Raw genomic sequence first — 22,615 nt, forward strand, 5'->3', positions numbered from 1 at the left:
ATGCAACAAATTTTGGAAAAAAACAAAAACAAAAACAGGAAGAAGTCTGCAGATTGCAAACTAAGGGGAAATGAGCATTGCCTAAGGAGGGGCAAAGATGGGAATGTCCTGTCAGACCACAACTATTGCAAAATGTCACATTCACTGTGTTTTTCCACATGACTTTGTGAGTTTATTAGGCAGAAAGAGAGAGGAAGGGGCTGAGTTGAGTCTTAACAGCTTTCCTCTGTCAGCCATGCTGCTCCTACTACTGCTGCTGCTGTCATCCACAGTGAGTTACTTTTCATATTCCATGGCTTTTATACAGAAGAAGAAAAGCAGATGATGCAGAATGGAAGAATCATAAATTCATCTGAATTTCATCTGAAATCGAACTTATTTGCCACCACCGTACTCGTTCTATGCATCAGTGTGATCAGTCTTGATAGAGATGTTTTAATATGGAGGTCTGTGTTGGTAGGTAGGATGAATGGGGCAGGTCAGAGTATGCTCGATGCAGGAAGGAGGCACTCAAGGCGGCTAGAAGAACCATGATATATAATATGATATATATTTAAAAAAAATCAACGTATTGTTCCTGGATTATCCTGCAAGCGTAGTGGAATTGAGAGAAAGCGTGATGGTCAGGGTTAAGGAGTGATAAGGTGCACGTGTAGCCATCCTGTAAGTTTTCTCTATGTAACTCTCTTAGACATAAGGCCATTGCTTCATTGCGACTAAAATGTTAAAGGGACACTTCACCGAAAAACAATCCTGATTTATTTTGCACATGATTTCACACATATCCGAAAACTGTAAGCAGTCATGCAGACAGGCATTTAGTTTGACAGTTATTGAGAATTGATTTGAGTTGATGCCAGTGATGTCATCGGAATGCACTGAATCATAAAGTCTCTTCTGATGAAAAATAAATCATCATTCTGAAAGTGCCCCTTTCAGTTATGAACTTATTAACGTGTGTGTGTGTGTGTGTGTGTGTGTGTGTGTGTGTGTGTGTGTGTGTGTGCGTGCGTGTGCGTGCGTGCGTGTGTGTATGTGCGTGCGTGCGTGCGTGCGTGTGTGTGTGTGTGTGTGTGTGTGTGTGTGCATGTGTGTGTGTGTGTGTGTGCGTGTGTGCGTGTGTGTGCGTGTGTGTGCAGGATGTCAGCCAGGCCCAGCGTGTCTCAGGCCAGCAGCAAGGCCAGTCGTGTGTGTGTGCGGTGAACTCCAGCATGTGGACATTTCCTGCCCTGAAGTACGATGCTGCGCTGCAGCAGGTGCAGAGCTGCGAAGACTCCCTCAACAGCCTACAGACACGAGTAAGAGCTATGCTTACACTGATCTATGGAGATGATATCACCTTTGACTAATCAGGTCTGCTCCACTCAGTGTTGCCTACTTCTGATAAGATGTTTGAATGATTACATACAGTATTACAGACTATACAGTAGAGAAATTATCACTACTTGTCTATTGGAAGACCTTAACCCAATGATACCTGAGGCAGCATTTGCGTGTACATCCCTCATTTGTGTGTGTATCCCTTTAAGACCGCGAACCGCGTGGTCTTAAAGGGATACACACACAAATGCTGCATCAGGTATAAATGGGTTAAAGGCTAAGTTCACCCAAAAATGATCTACTCATCCCCATGCCAGCGGAAAGACGGGTGAAACTTTTTAGTGCACAAAACATTTGTGGAGTTCTCCATGCAAACACACTAACCTGACGATGCCAGATGGATGGGTTTGCTTCACATTCTGTTTCACAAGCGGTATTGTGAACTTGTGAACTCAATACCGCCCCATCTGGCGGAGTCAGGTTATGCAAACACAGCATTCTCCTAAACAATTTTAAAGTGAACAGTGACCAACTTTCAAACCCAAGAAAAAGAAAAGAAAAAAGCCTCCATAAGCACATAATGCAACATAAAGGATGCCAACTGCCATAAATCACCACAGAAGAAGAAGAAGAAGAAGAAGAAGAGGTAGATCATTGGTATACCAGTTAAACAAAACTTGGCCCGGTATTGCTCCTTGGCACAATGTTAAAGTTGAGGAAAGTTGATTGAGCGTTACCAATGTGTACACTTTACTTCCCGTTTGCTAAATAAGACATCATGTTACCAATGTGTACACTTTACTTCCTGTTTGCTAAATAAGATGTCATCCATTTAAATGCATCAATGGAGAAAATAAAATATATAGTTGGCGTACATGTACCTCATGGTTCACATATCGAAAGCTTTCGTACAGTTGTACAGTCACCAGCCTTGAAGATGCTTACAACAGCTAACTTCCAGGTGCTTGGGAAGATTCCTATATTATAATTCCTGTTAGCCTATAATAGCCCTCCCTCATATGATATTGTTCTTTCTATACTATACGCTTGTGTTTGTCCTCCCTCCCCTGTAGGTGGCGTTGTCCATACAGCATCTCCCTAGTATCCAGGCTCAGGTTGAGAGGCTGACGGCCAGGCTGCAGCCTTACCAGTATCTGAACAATAAGGGCCTGTACTCTGCCCTGTCTCTCCGCCTGCTGGGCCAGGAGCTGGGCCAGCTGGAGGTGGACATCACCTCCATCCACACCACCCAGAACAACGCCCAGACACTGAAGCTCACCAAGGAGGTAACGCAGAGCATGCAGGAAAGACATGTAGGGGGGTAGAGAGCATGTATTATGAGATGAAACTTCAGTCATTACTGAGGAGAGTTGGGTTGTTGCTCCTGTTGTAGCAAATTGTAATAGGATACAGCAAAGAAAAATAGAATAGAAATAAAAATACAACAGTTTAGCAAATGGGGTTATTAAACATAATGACAATTCCAGCCATATTTTAAAAGCCATATTATCATTAATGTCACATATTAATTTGAAATTAAAGAATGAATAGTATGAAAGACTATGAATAACAGCAGTATAGGACGTGAAAATGTAAGTGACATATTGAGATACATGCAGTATTGAACAAAGATGAAAGAATTGGAAAATATGAAGAAAATAAAATGTGTAAATTTGGATGATGCAACATCTGACCAATGATTATAAAGATTTTTATAGTTTCTACAGTACTTAATTGTGTGTGTGTGTGTGTGTGTGTGTGTGTGTGTGTGCGTGCGTGTGTGTGTGTGCGTGCGTGCATGCGTGTGTGTGTGTGTCTCAGATGAGTAAACTGCGTAGAGATGTACAGAGGATGCATATGTCAGACACCATTAACATGAAGACTGTCAAAGAGAAACTGCGATATCTGAAGAACGGTGCAGAGTCCTGTAGGTCAATCCCCAAAGACTTCACAAGTAAGTACACTGTCACTGTGTGTGTGTGTGTGTGTGTGTGTGTGTGTGTGTGTGTGCGTGTGTGCGTGCGTGCGTGCGTGCGTGCGTGTGTGTGTGTGCTCGTGCACGCATATGTTTGAGAGAGAGAGGGGGAGCATTTTCCCTTGCATTGTAACTATGGAGAAGTAAGAGAAACTGCTGATAAGTTGTCATTTTGAATTATTTTGAACAATATTAGAGGAGGGGAAAAAAGAGCAAAATATGAGTTAACCACAATCTCAGACAGGAAGCTGGAAGATACGTATGTCTCAGACAGGAAGCATATGGAAGACACACATCGTATGTCTTTTGATTTGTTTATTGATTAATTGATCCAACAATATTATTTTATTAAAGGAGAATTTCTTTATTTTTCAACCTGGATATTGCCAGACAGAACCATCATGAGGGCTGCATAATGCCCAGGGCTGTCGTAGAGAGTCAGGGTTCGAGGGTTGGGTAGAGGGAGTGGATAAGGGGGCTCTGGGTGGTGGGAAGGACTGTGGGTGTGGTGTGGGTGGTTTAGCGGTAGGGCGAGGACCAATGTCCACCTTGAAAACGATTAGCCGTGTTGTTGCCTAAAGTGTCATATGGCTGAATGGCCACACCATGGCACTGTGGGCTTCTTCAAGGTATTTCTGCTTGTATGAGTCTGGACAGACATGGATGTAGACTGCTGACTTGTTGGTGGAGGCATACATCCACCATGCATGCAGTATTTCTAGTTCTGTTCATACTTCCTCATGTCATCCCTGAATTTTGAACCAGAATTCCCTCCATACAAGTCTGGATGGCTTGTTGGATGTGCAGACTAGTACAGCATCACTGAGATATACTTTGTGAGTGACAGGGAGACGGGTAGATAAGCAGCAAGACTCTTGGCTGTGCTTTACTCCCTCCTGACCTTCAGGCTTTTCCCCATCTCTCCCACTACCTTCCAGGCAAGCAATGCTACAAGGGCCTGATCACCAACATCAGCAACCCTGTGGTGACTAAGATCAGCCCCTACGGTAAGACCTACACCTCTGGTTCCTGGGGCAAACAGGCCCGGGAGGACAGCCAGGGCGAGCGGAGCAGCTACTGGGTTCAACCTCTGGTCAACGGCCACGCCTGGGGCAACACCGTGCGTCTCTACTTGAACTACGAAGACTTCATGGCCTCGACCAACCACCGGGACTTTCCCATTGCTCCATCCTATACGCACGCCAACGCTATCGAGGGTCCCAGCGCCGTCCTGTACGGTGAGGCGCTGTACTATCACTGCTACCGCTCGGCCGACGTCTGCCGCTACAACCTGACCGACAAGTCTGTGACGCGGGTGACACTGCCAGGCACCGGCGTGGGCTTCAACAACAAGTTCCCCTACTGTTACTACGACTGCCGCGCCTACAGCGACGTGGACGTGGAGGCGGACGAGACGGGGCTGTGGGCCATCTACGCCACCGTGGGGAATCACGGTAACATCGTGGTGAGCCGGCTGGCCTGGGACAGCCAGACGCTCAACGTCACGCAGACCTGGGAGACGAGGCTGTTCAAGAAGGCGGTGAGCAACGCCTTCATGGTGTGCGGCGTGCTGTACGCTACGCGCTACGTGGATGAATACCGCGAGGAGGTTTTCTACGCCTTCGACACGGCCACGGGCAGGGAGGACAACTCGCTGGCACTGCCGCTGGAGAAGGTGGCTCCCGGGGTGGCCAGTCTCAGCTATAACCCCACCGACAGGCAGATCTACATGTACAATGATGCATATTTACTGGCCTACCAGGCCGAGTTCTTTTCTGAGGCTTCCGCAGTTTGATTTGTTCATAGTTCAATGATGTTCATCATGTCTTCATTTATACATAGACGTTTTTGTTTTCTTGTGTTCAGACATAAGTTTATAGATGTTATTTATTTACCTTGACAGTTTCGATGAGTCAACTCTCGTCTTCTTCAGAAGCAGTCGCACTGACAGCTGGGTATGACGACGTGTCAACCAGTTGCTTTTCAGCAACTGGCGGTGTACCCAGCTGAGCAACTGGTTGACACATCATACCCAGCTGTCAGTGCGACTGCTTCTGAAGAAGACGAGAGTTGACTCGTCGAAACTGTCAAGGTAAATAAATAACATCTATAAACCTATGTCTGAACACAAGAAAACAAAAACGTTTGATTTGTTCATGTCGGCCATATCTGATTTACATAACACCCAGAAGATGGTGAAGCACAAGGAATCAGAAGCAAGTTTTTGGATAGGTACATTTTTTTTATCAAAATGATCCTTTGTTGTTGTCGAGAGAGAGGAGCAGAGGTGGAAAAAATCAACAGCAACATGGTTTGAAGGAACATCCATACTGTTACCCTGGGTAAACCCAGCCTCCACGTGACGTCTATCTATGTGCTCTCAGTCACAAGACTTGTGACTGATAGCACATAGATAGAGGTCACGTGGAGGCTGGGTTTACCCAGGCTACCATACTGTAGACCTACTGTTAGCAGTCAGCTACTTCAGGTTGTTAACGTTTGTAGGCTTGCAACAACGAATGTCAATAATGTCGTAAGAAACACTGAATGTAATACCACCTAGATTTTGCCGTTTTTCAAAAAGTATTATCGTTATTATTATCTATTATGTTACTCATTACTGATCATCTTGACTCAAAATAGAAATAAACAATCTATATATTAGACCTGTAGTGTAATATTCCCACTTATTATATGATGTGGAAAATTTTAATCTAAATTTATTTCAGAGTGTTATTACACTGTGGTAAAAGAGATAGTAAAGTTCTTACATTATCGGCAAATTGCTACTGATAAAGTTATGCTAATGTTAGCTTGCTAGATGCAGTAAACAAACTGTCAAAGAAGTGCTACTAAAGATATGAAGTAGAAAGTTAGTATATTACAAAATACTAAATATAAAGGCTGTTAATGCTGCCAATATGAATTCAGCGCAGCTGGTAAAAAGAAAAGAAAAAAGAAACTAAACTAGCTCCATTACCACAAGAGCTATCACGTGATACTTGTACTACGGAGTGACAATAAAAATCCTGAATCTTGAATCTTGAATCTATCATTGAAACCATCTCTCCAGTGTGAGTGAGTGATTGACTGACTGAAGTTCTGGTTGGCTGATTGCTTGCTTGCTTGATTGATGATTGATTGATTGATTGATTGATTGATTGATTGACTGACTGACTGACTGACTGACTGACTGACTGACTGACTGACTGAAATATTTTTGTCATATATATGTTACACCTGAATAATTTCACATTGACAAATTTAGTATTTTATAGTTGCTGTGTTAGGCTACACAATGAATAAATAAAAACTTGGTCAAAAGGTGATGTGTAATGTGTCTATTATCTTGACCTTCAGTCATCTCCTATGCTTTTTGAATTGGGTATATTGAAATGCTAAAGTAGTTTCTACATCCTGCATGTAGCACAGTTAGCATATAGCACCGTTAGCATGCAGCACAGATAGTGGGGATGGGAGGATTGTGGTTTGTAATTGAGCAGACGTCTGCTTGTAGTAGTAGTAGTAGTAGTAGTACCTGTCATGCACTGTAGAGGGGGCTCTGCAGCCACACACTGCAGTGGGGGGAGGACAGATGTTTGTGCTACTGTGGCCTGGTTTCCAGGCTCTGGCTGGCTGCCTGGCAGACACACCCAAAGCCCTGCTCACATAATGACAGACCTGCTGCCTAACAGCAACCCAACTGGCTCGGGACAAAACTTCCTCGTCTTTTACCGTGTAGCAGCCGATGTGGTCAGGTTGATTCAAACATGATAGTTGATTCCATGTTTCTGCCAAGGCAAAAAGGGCTGGTTAGGAGGACTATAACATGCTCTGTAATGATATGCTGTGCTTCTCGAACATCTTGTTTATACTCTCTCCTCTTTCATCGTGACACACACACCACCCCTTCCATAGAAATGACCACGTCAGCTAAAAATGGTGGTAGAGAAGTGCCACACCACTCCAGAGTATGTCAAATTCAAACAGGCAGCCATGGCTGATAGCCCCACTCAGCTGAGTCCCAGGCTGAGTCAATCTAAATGGCTCGAGTGGTTCAGCGACACCTTGCACAGGTGTTGAATTCAGATGGATCTGCTGCCTGCACTTGTCTTCCTCGTCCTCCTTCCACAGGGATCTGACATTATGTGAAGAGATCTGTGTCTCAATCAGGACTTGTCTCACAGCGTGACCCCGCCTCCATCCTGCACCCAGCATGACCCCGCCTCCATCCTGCACGTGACCCCGCCTCCATCCTGCACCCAGAACAGTTAAAAGCAGTCGAAGGAAATAGAAGGATTTTTGTTCAGTATCTGTCTTTTATTTTGTTTTTTATATATATATATATATATATATATATATATATATATATATATATATATATATATATATATATATATATATATATATATATATATATATATATATATATATATATATGGTTATATATATATGGTGTATATATATATATATATATATATATCGAGACAGTAGGAGAGCTGCAGAATTAGATTCAAGGCCAGACAGGAGTGAGCGAGGCTGCAGACTGCACAACAGCCAATTCACCGTTTCTATGGTCCTTGAGCTAACTTCAGCGAGACGAGCACGCCTCGTCTTTATTGTGCCTCTCTGCAGCTTCCCACTCCACAGTGGCGGTATCACATTTCTCCTCAATATGAAACACAGCTTCAGCACCCTCCATCCTGTTAACCAACACAAGACAGATAGACGATCAGTCAGACAGAATTTGGTCTGCCTATACATACATCAAGAAATTGCTGGCCATGCCACAAAATGCCAACGCACGGAGCTGAAAAAGGAGCTCTTGGTGCATGCAGGTACTGACAGAAGGACATAGTCAAGTGTCTTAGCATAGATCAAGCTTGATTTGCTTGTATAGAACAAAATTGAAGCTCTTGAAGCTCTGATAGGATGGTAACCTGACTGACACTGCCAGATGGTTTGTTTTCACATAACCACCTGGGACCAAGTCACTCGGGAAACCGTTTCAAAGGGCAGGCACTTTAAAAAGAATACCTTGCAGGTGATTGGATGAACCATGTGTCTGTCACACATCTATCGCGGGGCTCGCTCTCGCTGGCGTCACACCTAAAAGCCCGCCCATAGCTGCCTAGATGCTGATTGGTGCGAACCACTGGTGGGCGGGATTCAAAGCGATAGATTGGAATGTGGCGAAATGGATTGGTCGCGTGATCGTGATCTCGTGATCTCGCGTGAATCTAGATTGCCTCGCGAGGTCAATAGGATGGCACTTCTCTGTTTAAATGCATGAGCATTGATAAAGTTGTGGACTGTCTGGACTTTTAGGTCCTTATATCTTCATAGATAATGGCTGGAGGGAAGTCCATCCTGTTGGTACTATGACGGTAGCCTGACAACTTGACCTTTATCCTCTCACCACATCATCCACAAATATATAATGGTCACATTATATCATCCAGGTCCATCTAATATACAGACGTGATCACTCAGTGCCGGTGTCGAGTCCGGATGATTGCCAGTAACATAACTGACATCAGCTGATCCTCCTGTGAGCCATCAATCAGTCCTCATCTTCGTTCAGCAGGTTTTAAATCATGGAGAGAAGAGTGTCTCATCCACACAGTCATTTAGATTCACCTTATTTCTCCACATACAATTCTGCTGTGGTCACTTCTCCACCCACAGGACGCTATGATGAATGAAAACTCCAGATTGAAATCCAAAGTGTCTGGTAAACAGCATGTGAGCCGGCGCGCTCCGTCCAGAGAAACTCACCAACATCACATCTTTCTCCTCTCTCATCTCTTCGGTATCTTTGTTATAAAGCAGCACAGACCGGCTGAGGCTGTGTGCAGCATGGACGTACGAAGAGAACTGGATGCTGTGTTGAAAGATGGCATTGGCAACCCATTCATTCCAATGGATGTTGTATATCGAGCGCGTGCCAAAAGAGTTGTTTCGACTGCGGTGGCAATCAATTCTGCGCAGTCATGCTTTTCTTGGCCGCGCCGAGGGGGCAGGCTTTCCTGGTCACATTGAAGCCAATGCAGAAGTACTAAAAACTGCAGTTCCTCCAATGGCCACTTGAGGCTGGCTGCAAAAGCGAGTCATTCCCCATTCAACCCCATGTTAAAAAATGCCTGTTTTAAAAATGCCTGTTTTGTTCTATATAGCTAATTTCACCGTCCATGACAACGGTACAGTACGTGTATGCGTCGGGGGTGATTTTTTATATACATGTATCTCACCCGTTCTCGCAGCTTGCAGATCATGGAGCTGTGTGCGGCTCTGTGGGAAACCCCTGGTCTCCCGCCGCCTCGTGCGAGCTGCGCGAGAATGAAGATGGCAGAGGCCAAAAATGTCAAACTAGAGGCTTCAAAAATGGGAGATCACAAACCAATGTTTGACGTCATAACACTCACTCGGTCCATCTCTTTTATACAGTCTATGGGCCCCGCCTATCCCACATGTACAGTCTAGTGGCCAGAGTCATAGAGAAGGAGGGAGCGCCAGAAAACGGCTACTGGTGGCTTCTAAAGAAAAATTTACCCAATGATTTGAAAATCTCAAGACTATTCTCGACCCACCTCCTTTTCTTTTTCTTTTTTTTACAGTGTAATGATTTGACGGCCCACTTGCAATACCTCTATATTACAGTGTTTTCTATAGATTTTTTGAAATAGCTGCTGCACAGTGAGATAAAGTTAGCTCTCGTTCACATTGCAGATTCAGTAGCCGTTGCAACAGGATGGATGCAACAGTATCATCAGACCTACATGTGGTACTGTACATATATGTATGTTTATCTTTGTTTTGAGCTCAGCAGATTCATCTATAGACTCTATAGATTCCAGCATGCAGCGATCACAGCACACATGCAAGTCTCCCGAGTATTAATCCACTGAAGAAGCCCCCTCCATTAGCATATATGGCACTGCCCATGCTCCTTAATCTGGCTGCTGCCCATACTGTCTGCATTAGTGATGATGATGATGATGATGATGATGATAGCGAACACCCACTTCCTGGTTCTCCTCAATTAGCCACAGTACAGCAGAACACTATAGATGAGACGTAGAAGGAGAAGACAACGGGAAATGAATTGCTAATTGGGGAGATGAAGTGAAATAGAATAGGAAGCATTATTGTACTGCGTATTAACCCTGTTGTGGATTCATGAGTGCAGTCATTAATTACATGGTGGGAAAAAATAAGACCTCTCTAATAACTGGATTTAAGACAATTTACTGGAATCGGCAAACTTATTAACGCTGTGAATCTAGATTTTTTTTTAAAGACTTCTAAAGCGAGCTTCACTCTAGAACGAGCTTCCACCTTCGGTCAGGACAGCTGAATCACTGCCGATCTTTCGGAAAAGACTAAAGACTCACCTTTTCAGGCTCCATCTGGGCCCTTCTTGATCTAACTTCTTTCTCTCTTTCTAAAAAAAATAAAAATAAAAAATAAAAAAAATTACCTAAACTAAACTTGTACCACTGTTCCTTCGGAGGTTGTAGTTGTCATAGACTGTGTTGCATAGTTGATTGCTCTATTGCTGACAAAAATGTGTTAATGTAAGTCGCTTTGGATAAAAGCATCTGCCAAATGACGTAATGTAATGTAATGTAAAGTTGTAAAGGAGTCTGTTGACAGACAGGCAGCCTGGTAGTGGTACTAACTCTCTAATACCCTGATACTGTGAAGGGTTAATATGCCAGATTATGTCCACACTGGATTAACAGTGTGCACTCAAACGGAGGATGCTTGTAGCGCGCACGCGTGTGTGTGTGTGTATGTATACGTGCGTGCGTGTGTGTGTGTGTGTGTGTGTGTGTGTGTGTGTGTGTGTGTGTGTGTGTGTGCGTGCGTGCGTGCTGACCTGCGGAGGGCTAGTGGAGAGGAGAGAGATGAGTTTGGAGGTGTTGTGGTAAGAGAATGGTGAAGATGAGGAGGAAGAAGAGTGAGTTTAACTTCTTCAGATGTTTCTCAGATACATGTGCTCTGCAGGCAGGAATCATCTGATTGAGTTCAACCTGATCTGCAGCCATGTTTGTAGGCTGCTCTGAGGAGGACGAGGAGATGAGGGATACGAGGGAAAGGAGTGGAGAAAGACAGACATGAGGCACCAGAAGGAGGCTGGCAGCACCGTCCCTCCCTCTAATTGAAGAGAAAGAGTAATTACACAGCATTATGGTCAGTACCTCTACCTCCTCCCTCTCCTGCTCCACCCAGCTCCCCTCCACCCCTCCTCATATCTGCTCCTTTCCCACACAGTGCCTTCTCCCATCCCATCCCATCTTCTCCCATGGTGAGCCTGCCCTTACAGGAATACACCTTTAATGAGATATTGTCTAATTTGCACATAAAAAAAAACGTTTAAGACAAAGTGTAATACAAAAAATATTTTCCAATGTGAAGATTCAACTGGTAGAAATTCATGGGGATATTTATATATAAATATATACTGTATCAATGTACACAAAAAAGTGTCTTCATAGGTGCTATGGTTGAAAAGTGCATTTTTCAAGTTGGCATCTTGGATTTGGCCCTGTGCCACACACAAAAATATTATTTTTTGGGGGAGGGACCTGGGGGCTAAATTTGACAATCTTCTATGACCCCCTTGCTTACTTACTTATAGCTGTTCCTCCTGGGTGGAGCATAGGCCACTGATGAGGTTCCTCCACCTCATCCTGTTCCATGCCAGCCTCTTCCCCCAAACATGGTCATTCTGAACACGTTGGTCATTTTCAGGTTGTTTCATCCTGGATAGAGTTATTCGTTGGGGTTATTCTCTCCTAAATTAAGTGCATACATATCTAAGCCAGGTCCTCTACTAGGAGTGTGTGTGTGTGTGTGTGTGTGTGTGTGTGTGTATGTGTGTGTGTGTGTGTGTGTGTGTGTGTGAGTGTGAGTGTGTGTGTGTGTGTGTGTGTGTGTGTGTGTGTGTCTGTGTGTGTGTGTGTGTGTGTGTGTTCGCTATATAAATGCAGGCCATTTACCATTTGTGTGTGTGTGCGCGCGTTCGTGTGTGTGAGTGTGTGTGTGTTTGCCTGTGTGTCAACGGTTCTATTCCTATTACAGTAAGCATGCGGAAAATCAACTAAATATGAAATGTATGTTTAGGTTTAGTTGTTGAATAAAACATAACTCTGTAATTTGAACATGAATATGAAACAGACACTTTTAAGCAAAACCACGGAGGTGCTGACCTCAGTGGAAAGTGACAGAATGAGAGAGAGAGTGAGAGAGAGAGAGAGAGAGAGAGAGAGCGAGAGAGTGAGAAAGAGAGAGAGCGAGAGAGAGAGAGAGAGAGAGCGAGAGAGAGAGTGAGAGAGAGTGAGAGAGAGTGAGAGAGAGTGAGAGAGAGAGTGAGAGAGAGTGAGAGAGAGAGTGAAAGAGAGAGAGAGCGAGAGAGAGTGAGAGGGAGAGAGAGTGAGAGAGAGAGAGAGAGCGAGAGTGAGAGCGAGTGAGAGAGCGAGAGAGAGAGAGAGTGAGAGAGAGAGTGAGAGAGCGAGAGAGAGTGAGAGAGAGTGAGAGTGAGAGAGAGAGAGCGAGAGTGAGAGCGAGAGCGAGAGCGAGTGAGAGAGCGAGAGAGAGAGAGTGAGAGAGAGAGTGTGAGAGAGAGAGAGAGAGCGAGAGAGAGAGAGAGCGAGAGTGAGACAGTGAGAGAGAGCGAGAGAGAGAGAGAGAGAGAGAGCGAGAGATAGAGAGTGTGAGAGAGAGAGAGAGAGAGAGAGAGAGAGAGAGAGAGAGGTGGGGGTGGGGGGAGAGTGGGGTGTAGGAGACTAGCTGTGATGGGTGGAACTGAACTGGCCCCGGTGCCAGAAGAGGCCTTCTAATGACAAGGTTCTTATAGTTTGAAGATATAAATAAAAAAGGACAAACCTGGAAAGAATCCGCCCTCTCGGGTTAAAATGACAGGGTGGATGGAAAAGTGAATGTGTGTGTGTGTGTGTGTGTGCGTGTGTGCGTGTGCGCATGAGTGTGTGTGTGTGCGTGCGTGTGTGTGTGCACGTGCGTGCATGCGTGTGTGTGCATGTGTGGAGAGCCGGGACACCAATGATGGTCAGTTAATGCACACACTGGATGTCAGTATGCCTGTTCTCTGGTCCTGAATGGGCCACTGTTACAGATGTCTCCCGGATAACCATTTTAAACTCATGACTCCATAACTGAGCAGTACTGTGAACAGACATGCTGAGAAGACAGGCGCTTTACTTTCCAAGAAGTGATGCTTTAAAGGTGACCTAGATGTCCCACTTTGTGTGGGACTGCACAGCATTTCCGTGTCTTTTCCCATGTCCCACATATTCTTCCCAGCTCACAGGTTCCCAGCTCCAGGTTCCCAGCTCCAGGTTCCTAGCTCACAGGTTCCCAGCTCACAGGTTCCCAGCTCCAGGTTCCCAGCTCCAGGTTCCTAGCTCACAGGTTCCCAGCTCCAGGTTCCCAGCTCCAGGTTCCCAGCTCCAGGTTCCTAGCTCACATGTTCCCAGCTCCAGGTTCCCAGCTCCAGGTTCCCAGCTCCAGGTTCCTAGCTCACAGGTTCCCAGCTCACAGGTTCCCAGCTCACAGGTTCCCAGCTCACAGGTTCCCAGCTCCAGGTTCCCAGCTCCAGGTTCCCAGCTCACAGGTTCCCAGCAGGTTCCTAGCTCACGGGTTCCCAGCTCCAGGTTCCTGCAGCTCACAAGTTCCCAGCTCCAGGTTCCCAGCTCCAGGTTCCTAGCTCAGAGGTTCCCAGCTCCAGGTTTCCAGCTCGCAAAATCCTGTTTCTGCTGAGCAAATACTGAGACAGATGCTTGTGCCTGGCAGGACTGCTGTTGACACAGGAGTGAGGAGACAGCAGTACATGGATAAAATAACAGCAGCCCTATTTAGACAGAGAAATCCTTGAAAGGTGATTTATTTTGGGTGTGGCCTAACCTGCCTCAGCCAGCAAGAGGTTTATTTGCCAATTAGTAGTTTTCTGTGGGTGATAGATTTACATTGTTTTGACCTGTGGCTCCTTCTTCCTCACCATACCCCAACCAGCTGCTTTATTCTACTGTTTATGCAGAGTTTGCTTGACCGATTCTGGGTCAGTTTCATGTTTTTACTTCCAATTTAGAAGGGAAAGCTGATTGGCTCCGCTAGAGTGTGAGTGTGTGTGTGTGTGTGTGTGTGTGTGTGTGTGTGTGTGTGTGTGTGTGTGTGTGTGTGTGTGTGTGTGTGTGTGTGTGTGTGTGTGTGTGTGTGTGTGACTTCACACTCAAGTGGCTCTCTCTATTCATGTCTCCTCTCCTGTTTTTGTATGACCTCTTTTCACTTGTTAAAATATCATTTGCATGTTGATATTATTTTATTTGTATTTTATTTTTACTGGACAAAGACATGCGTGTCTTTATTCAGATGCTTGTATGTACAGTATGTATGTATGTATGTATGTATGTATGTATGTATGTATGTATGTATGTATGTATGTATGTGTATATATATATATATATATATATATACAGTACAGTATATATATATATATATATATATATATATATATACAGTATATACACACAGTAATATCAGACCAACACAGTGGTACAAGGAAGTACTGGACCACACATCAAGTGCAAAGCAGATGAAGCAGGACATACATATGGATAGAAGACGTAAGTATAGACTCTCCTAAATATACACCTAAATATACAGTGAGTATCCAGAACACTGTGAGACCACAGGGGTTGGGTTGTGAAGGGTCAGCTGTGTGTGTGTGTGTGTGTGTGTGTGTGTGTGTGTGTGTGTGTGTGTGTGTGTGTGTGTGTGTGTGTGTGTGTGTGTGTGTGTGTGTGTGTGTGTGTGTGTGTGAAGGGTCAGCTGTGTGTGTGATGAGCTGTAACAGGCAGAGGAGAGCAGGCACTTGGGGAGTGGATGGGCTCAAAGCCTTTCTAATCTCATAATCTTTAATAGAGTAGCTCTTGTTAGCCGGGTTTTGCCCCTCGAGGCAAAGCCCACTCTGCCCCTGTTCTTCTGTTACTGCCAATTAACATCACATCAACATGCACAACCGCACTCACTGACAGCTAACATGGCTGTAAACACACACACACACACACACACACACACACACACACAGACATAGACACACACACACTCACGCACACACACACACGCACACAGACAGACAGACAGACACACACACACACACACACACACACACACACACACACACACACACACACACACACACACACACACACACACACACACACACACATTTATACATAGATGCCAGAAGCTGATAAATGCAGTCACGCGCTTGCTAACAAACTGCAGTTAGACAGCAGATCTGAATCATGCTGCATGTATGTAATGAAACGACTTTGCCTAAGTGAATGGTTTAGGCAGCCAACACAGATAACATGCCTTCATCTCATCTCTCTTTCAACCCATTACTGTGTTTGACTGCTTCTGCTTTCTAATAAGCACCAAGTTACTGTAAACACAACCCCCCCCCCTTCCTCCATCTGGCTATCCCACACACTCCTCCTATCAGAGCGTTCCTGCAGGCACAGCTCCCCTGGGCTCCATGCTGGACCATTCATCTCTCTGACCATGACTTCCATCAGCCAGAGCTTCCAAGCTGCACAGATTGCCACAGAGGCATTATTCATTCACTGAGAGCAAACAGCTTGAAATGACATACGCTGCATATCAAGTCTGTCTCTTTGTTGCATTCACAGGCCACTGTATCAGCGCTGAGGACACGCGTGTCTCTGCTGTTAGCACATGTGCCAGTTGAACTGGGACTACAGGTGAATGGGGAAAAAAGTCGGTGTGTTTTCTTGTTTCATTCTGATAAATATTGAATTGAGTGTATCGTGACACCCCTAATATATATATATATATATATATATATATATATATATATATATATATAAAATCTCATGATCAAAAAGCCAACTCATCATCTCAACTCATCTTCAGACAACCAAAACATATCAGGATTCCTCAACAGGATTGTTCAGCCGTGTTACAGGGAAGCTGTGTGTGTTAGGGTAGCTGTGTGTGTTACAGGGTAGCTGTGTGTGTTACAGGGTAGCTGTGTGTGTTACAGGGTAGCTGTGTGTGTTACAGGGTAGCTGTGTGTGTTACAGGGTAGCTGTGTGTACCAATGTAAGAGGATCATTAAAGAGAGCAGCTGGCTCTGTACCGACGGGAGCTTTGTGGACTAAATGCTTGCCTGAAGAGATAAATGCACATCAGACAGCGGCACGGTGGCTCAGTGGGTACTGTAGCACTGTCGCCTCACATCAAGAAGAAGCTTGTGGGTTTTGAACCCCGGTCCATCCCAGGTCCTCTCTGTGTGGTGTTTTCATGTTCTCTGTCTGTGTGGCTTTCCTCCCACCATCAAAGACATGTATGTTAGGGTTCATGGGCGTGGTGGGACCATGCTTGGTTGTAGTGTGGTTGTGGCCCTATGCTCCTTTAGACAGACAAAGATCACATACTCCCAATGTGATCCTCTTTGCACTGGCTTCCAATACAATTCAGATGTAGAAGTAGGCTACTGGTGCTAACCTTTATAGACTAGAGCCATGCATGTTCACACAGCCCAGTATATTGCTGACCACCTTCTCCCTTATATGACCAGTGGGGCTCTTAGGTCTTCCAAATCAGAAGTTACTGGACATCCCTCGTACCCGTTAGTGTTCTTCTGCGCATGTGGGTCATTTCAGGGCCGTGACCTGTTCACACTGGAATACTTTTTAAAAGTCTGTGTGAACAGCCACACACAAAATCAGATCTGAGCAAAAAAAATGAGCGAGAAGTGCCCGGCTAGCAGGGTAAAATGGCATCAAGCATAACACACAGTACATCAGATACGCAATTGCACACGCCTCATAGCACACTTTCACATGTTCATGAATCATCTCATCATTTTCAAGTTATCCCGACTGGTTTTTGTATAGTACAGAGTCTGTCCAACTTTCTAATCTGCATGCCTACTAAAGGCCTAAACATGCTAAGGTACATTGAGCTACAACCCCAACTCACCGGGATATCCGATGTTTATGTTCCTAATAATCCCTGGGCGAAGTTGCAGCTCCTTGTCAACTTCAGGTTACTTCGATTAAATCGATTTTCAAGTTCTTTTCAAGTTCTAAACTCTTTTTTCGAGCTGTTCAGTTCGGTTAGCCAGCGCCAAAACAGGTAGCTGTTAGCACTGACTTCTCTAGCCGCAAAACGCGACTATTTCACTCGAGTACCTCTCCCATCATAGTCGCGCTCGCCCGACCCCTTTATCGAGGGAAAGTTGCACATTTAGCGATCTACAAGCTTCAAACATGCACCAATCACTAATATAAACTACGCACCTTGTTGCCACGGATGTTGTCGAGCAGGCCGCGCTGAGGCCGCGCTTTGTTAACTCGTATTTTAAGAAAGTTTGGGTTATTTGTGTGTCCGGAAACATTATTTTCCCTTCTCCAACGACTCTTCTTCTTTTTTGCTGCTCACCGGTTCAACTGCTCAACTGCGCCTCACCTGTGACTGACAGAACGACACAGGGCAAACCCCATACTTGACACATGATGTAATACCCCATGATGCGGTGGCGCAGTTGAGCAGTTGAACCGGTGAGCAGCAAAAAAGAAGAAGAGTCGTTGGAGAAGGGAAAATAATGTTTCCGGACACACAAATAACCCAAACTTTCTTAAAATACGAGTTAACAAAGCGCGGCCTCAGCGCGGCCTGCTCGACAACATCCGTGGCAACAAGGTGCGTAGTTTATATTAGTGATTGGTGCATGTTTGAAGCTTGTAGATCGCTAAATGTGCAACTTTCCCTCGATAAAGGGGTCGGGCGAGCGCGACTATGATGGGAGAGGTACTCGAGTGAAATAGTCGCGTTTTGCGGCTATGACTTCTCCAACAAAAGAGATGTAAAGAAAGAATGCTAAAACGAAGATGACCACTCGGTAGCGCTGTAGCGCTCTCTGCGCACTGAGGCAGAGCATACCAAAGATTGTCTAACAAGAGAAAGGTGATCACTCAGTGTGCAGAACGTGTCAAACAACTTCATTTAAAGGGACAGTAACATAATGCAGATGTTGGTCTGACTACCCAGGTTACACTTCCTTGTTTGTTTCATGAACATGATAACATAACAGGTCTTAGTATGCAACGTGCATTGCAGCAGCGATTCCAACGAGTTGCATGTCGTTTCAAATTCATTCAAACTTGATTTTTGGAAAAAGTGACATCCCTAACAGGCAATGTACACACCAGTTACGGCTGCGTTGCGGATCCGGCAAAACTGTCGGATCGACTCTCGCCCATGTTAATTGATGGGTGATACACGCGGTACGGAGAAATTACGCACCTGTTCTATTTTTGTCGGATCCCGCATACGTCTGACAGATTACGTGGGTTAGTGTGGGTCTGTTCACAGCCCTACCGGAGTCGTACCACATCTGTTCCGGAGGCACTTTACATTAGCCCTGAGTGTAGCATCATATCAACTGTTCTTTCCAATACAGGCTTTTAATGGCCGCACTGATTTATAGTGATGTAGCTCTCCGCCTCTGCTGCAGCAAGTAGTCATGTTCATTCTCATGTCAGCCTCTGCGGCAGCACAGACTTCAAGGAAAATAATCTGTGATGGAACACACACACCCACACACCCACACACACACACACACACACACACACACACACACACAGGCACATGCACATGCACACACACACACACACACACACACACACACACACACACACACACACACACACACAGGTACAGTGTATACATCCTAGGCCACTGGATTTGACTCTGCATCTTTCGATGATCAATCAAGAAGTAACAGGGCTGTTTTCTACAGGCTGAATATGAGCCACTCAGCAAGTGTGAACCAACGTTGCCTCCACACACACACACACACACACACACACACACACAAACACACACACACACACACACACACACAGGCCCACCTCCTCGTCTTGCTGTCATTGTTAACAGGCTCAGAGCAGGAGAGGCGCTGCCTTCTATAATTCATCTGAATGCCTGTAAAAAGAATTCATCGTCTTGTCTGCTTTGTGTGTGTGTGTGTGTGTGTGTGCGTGTGTGGTGTGGTGTGTGTGTGTGTGTGTGTGTGCACGCGTGCGTGTCTGCGTGTGTGTGTGTGTGTGTTTGCGTGTGTGTGTGTGTGTGCACGTGTGTGTGTGTGTGTGTGTGTAGCCCTGTTGAAACACTGTAGCAGTCCAACAGCAGTAGAATGTGCTCTGCACTGAGCTGGCTATTTCTGCTCCGGCATTGTGACATGAAACAGCGCTTTCTCATGTTGCAAAAACGTTCGGTCCAATGAGTGCCGAGGGGCACTGACTATTAGCCAATCAGCAGCAATAAACATCGTGGTGGGTTGAACTAAAATTGTTGTCAAGTGCGCTGGACCTAACAACAGTGGCGACCGCTATAGACAAGATAGACACTGCCAGAGCAATTTAGAGAGAGAGTGGCGTCAGCGGAGGACCAAAATGCGTGACTCATTAGCCAATGAACAGCCAGGAAGGGGTCTCGCGCTACCGTTGAATGCTAAAATAAAGCTGATAATGTACAAATTGATTCTAAAAAAATAATAATCTCAAAGTACAACACAAACTGTCCATTTTGCTGCAACTCGACAGTGCTGCTTAATCCAGGACCTTACTTCCTGGAACTCTTGAGAGTAAAGAACTGGTCCATTGGAGTGAATGGAGATGTCGCGACTCTTCTATATACATGGACACTGCTATCGAGGCTGTTCTAAATCGACCAATCACGACATACTTAAACGTAACTGTCGTTACGTGACGTGACAGACAGCGGTCCCGTCGATTTCTGATGAGAAAGGGTACCTTTCTTGTCAGCATACTGACGGCAAGGATTCCTGACCGAACAGTAGGCCTATGTTGACAAGTATGGAGTAAAAATGGGTTGGTAGCTTGTTTAAACAGAGGTTGTAGCACTTCAGTATCCCTTCTGCAGCTTCCCCTGCTCAAACCCCAGCTTGCCGACTGCTACAGTTCAGGAGCTCAAAGCCCTCGGTCATTTGATGAAACCAGATACTGCACACGTACTGCACACGTACTGCACACATACAGATACTTCACACGTACAGATACTGCACACGTACTGCACACATACTGATACTGCACACGTAGAGATACTGCACACTGTGGACTCTGAACCAAGCCAAAACACAATGAGCAGGTTTAAACGCAAGGTGCGTTGTTTTATTTACAGTCTTAACTCAGGATCTTCCCTTATCGGGGCAGGTTGGCAAAAATACGTGAAGCAGTTTAGGCTAGGTTTAGCCTGCGGGCCAACGCAGGGGAGTTTCCTCCGCAATGTTTGCCAGGGCTCATTCCTCGGTTACGAGCTCCAGTAGCGTGCCTGTGTGAGAGGAGACATGAGCGGTCAGAGCACAGCAGACAGCCAACATCTTATGCTTAAAGAGAGGAGTGGAAGTAGTACATACCGCCCGACAGCAAGGAGAGGTCCCGTCTCGAGGAGAGCCAGCCACACAGTGATCATTCTGAGCCGCCCTGTTAACTAGTCAGACTGATTAGGAATCAGTCTCAGCTGGGTGCGCCACACTTGACAGCGCGCGGCTGTCAGCGCTCCCACTGATTCAACAGGTAATTTGGGAAATACCTCTCATTGATGACGCGGCCCAAACAGCGTCTCTGTTGGGAACCCCCGGCTCTGATGTCACTGTGGTGGCTGGTCGTCCTCCCCCTCTCACCTGCTGGGGTGTAAGCTGCCGAGACTCCACAACACGTACTGCACACGTACAGATACTGCACACGTACTGCACACGTACTGATACTGCACACGTACTGCACACGTACTGATACTGCACACGTACTGATACTGCACACGTACTGCACACGTACTGATACTGCACACGTACTGATACTGCACACGTACTGATACTGCACACGTACTGCACACGTACTGATACTGCACACGTACTGATACTGCACACGTACTGCACACGTACTGATACTGCACACGTACAGATACTGCACACGTACTGCACACGTACTGATACTGCACACGTACAGATACTGCACACGTACTGATACTGCACACGTACTGCACACGTACTGATACTGCACACGTACAGATACTGCACACGTACTGCACACGTACTGATACTGCACACGTACTGCACACGTACTGCACACGTACTGATACTGCACACGTACAGATACTGCACACGTACAGATACTGCACACGTACTGCACACGTACTGCACACGTACTGCACACGTACTGATACTGCACACGTACTGCACACGTACTGCACACGTACTGCACACGTACTGATACTGCACACGTACAGATACTGCACACGTACTGCACACGTACTGATACTGCACACGTACTGATACTGCACACGTACTGCACACGTACTGCACGGCAAATCACCTTCACCACACCATTAGTATGTGAGCTCCATTCTCCTCAAACCAACAAGGTCCAAACTCACTGCTCCTCCGCCTCACTCTCCACCATCTCTCACCTCCCCTCGCTCTGTCTCCAGGTCCACCCAAGACTCCAACAACACTGCTGCCTTCAGGGGCTCGACTCAAAGCTCCGACACTACAGCGTCACACATCAGGGACTTCACACAGAGACTCCTTTAATTCAAGTGTAGCCTAGCCTGGGTAAACCCAGCCTCCACGTGACCTCTATCTATGTGCTATCAGTCACAAGACTGTGACTGAGTGTAGCCTACATGAAGAGTTTACACTTTAAAACAGGCATACCAAATAACATGAATAACACACTATTCATGTTAGGTCATACTTGTTGTGACTTAATCTCTTTAGTTAATACCAGGATACTGTAGTCTCTCCCCAGACTCAAATATTATGTTGAATCGCTGCGCTCCGCATATTATATATGAGTCTGTGCCAGTTCACAGCCTCTGCTGGTTTTTGAAGGCGGGTTGAAATTGAATGAGACATGACAGGTCGTAGCACCGGTGAGAGAGCGATTCGAAAAATGGGCTGCGCCTCCCGTGTTGTCTGATCGCAAAGTCGTTAGTGATTGGAGAGGACTGAATCCATCCCTGGCATATGACTGGCCAAGTGAACGGTTCCCTCCCATAACCAGCCCTCTGAGGGAAAGTGTCCCAGCCCCAGAGAGAGCTCTGCAGCATGCAGTAACGTAGTGTATCAGCGTAAGAACTCTCATGGGTCTGGCGTTGAGACTAGGTAATACTTGTTGTGACTTAACCTCTTTAGACCAGGATACTGTAATATACATTTTGAACAGTTATGGTTTCAATTTAGACAAT

At 45.6% G+C, this 22,615-nt stretch overlaps 1 protein-coding gene across 1 annotated transcript in view; it reads left to right on the forward strand.

Annotated features, from left to right (window-relative positions):
- LOC310792487 (uncharacterized protein) overlaps positions 1 to 6,582 on the forward strand; it is a 28,374-nt gene extending 21,792 nt beyond the window's left edge. Inside the window, exons 10-14 of the mRNA XM_083654168.1 lie at positions 184 to 271; positions 1,140 to 1,298; positions 2,394 to 2,606; positions 3,142 to 3,274; positions 4,234 to 6,582. Of these exons, the coding sequence (XP_083510294.1) occupies positions 184 to 271; positions 1,140 to 1,298; positions 2,394 to 2,606; positions 3,142 to 3,274; positions 4,234 to 5,090 (1,450 nt within the window). The 3' untranslated portion in view covers positions 5,091 to 6,582. The remainder of the gene's footprint in view (positions 1 to 183; positions 272 to 1,139; positions 1,299 to 2,393; positions 2,607 to 3,141; positions 3,275 to 4,233) is intronic.
- Positions 6,583 to 22,615: the final 16,033 nt, after the last annotated feature.

This window comes from Poromitra crassiceps (assembly GCF_964638095.1).
Source record: "Poromitra crassiceps genome assembly, chromosome: 18".
Lineage (NCBI taxonomy): Eukaryota > Metazoa > Chordata > Actinopteri > Beryciformes > Melamphaidae > Poromitra > Poromitra crassiceps.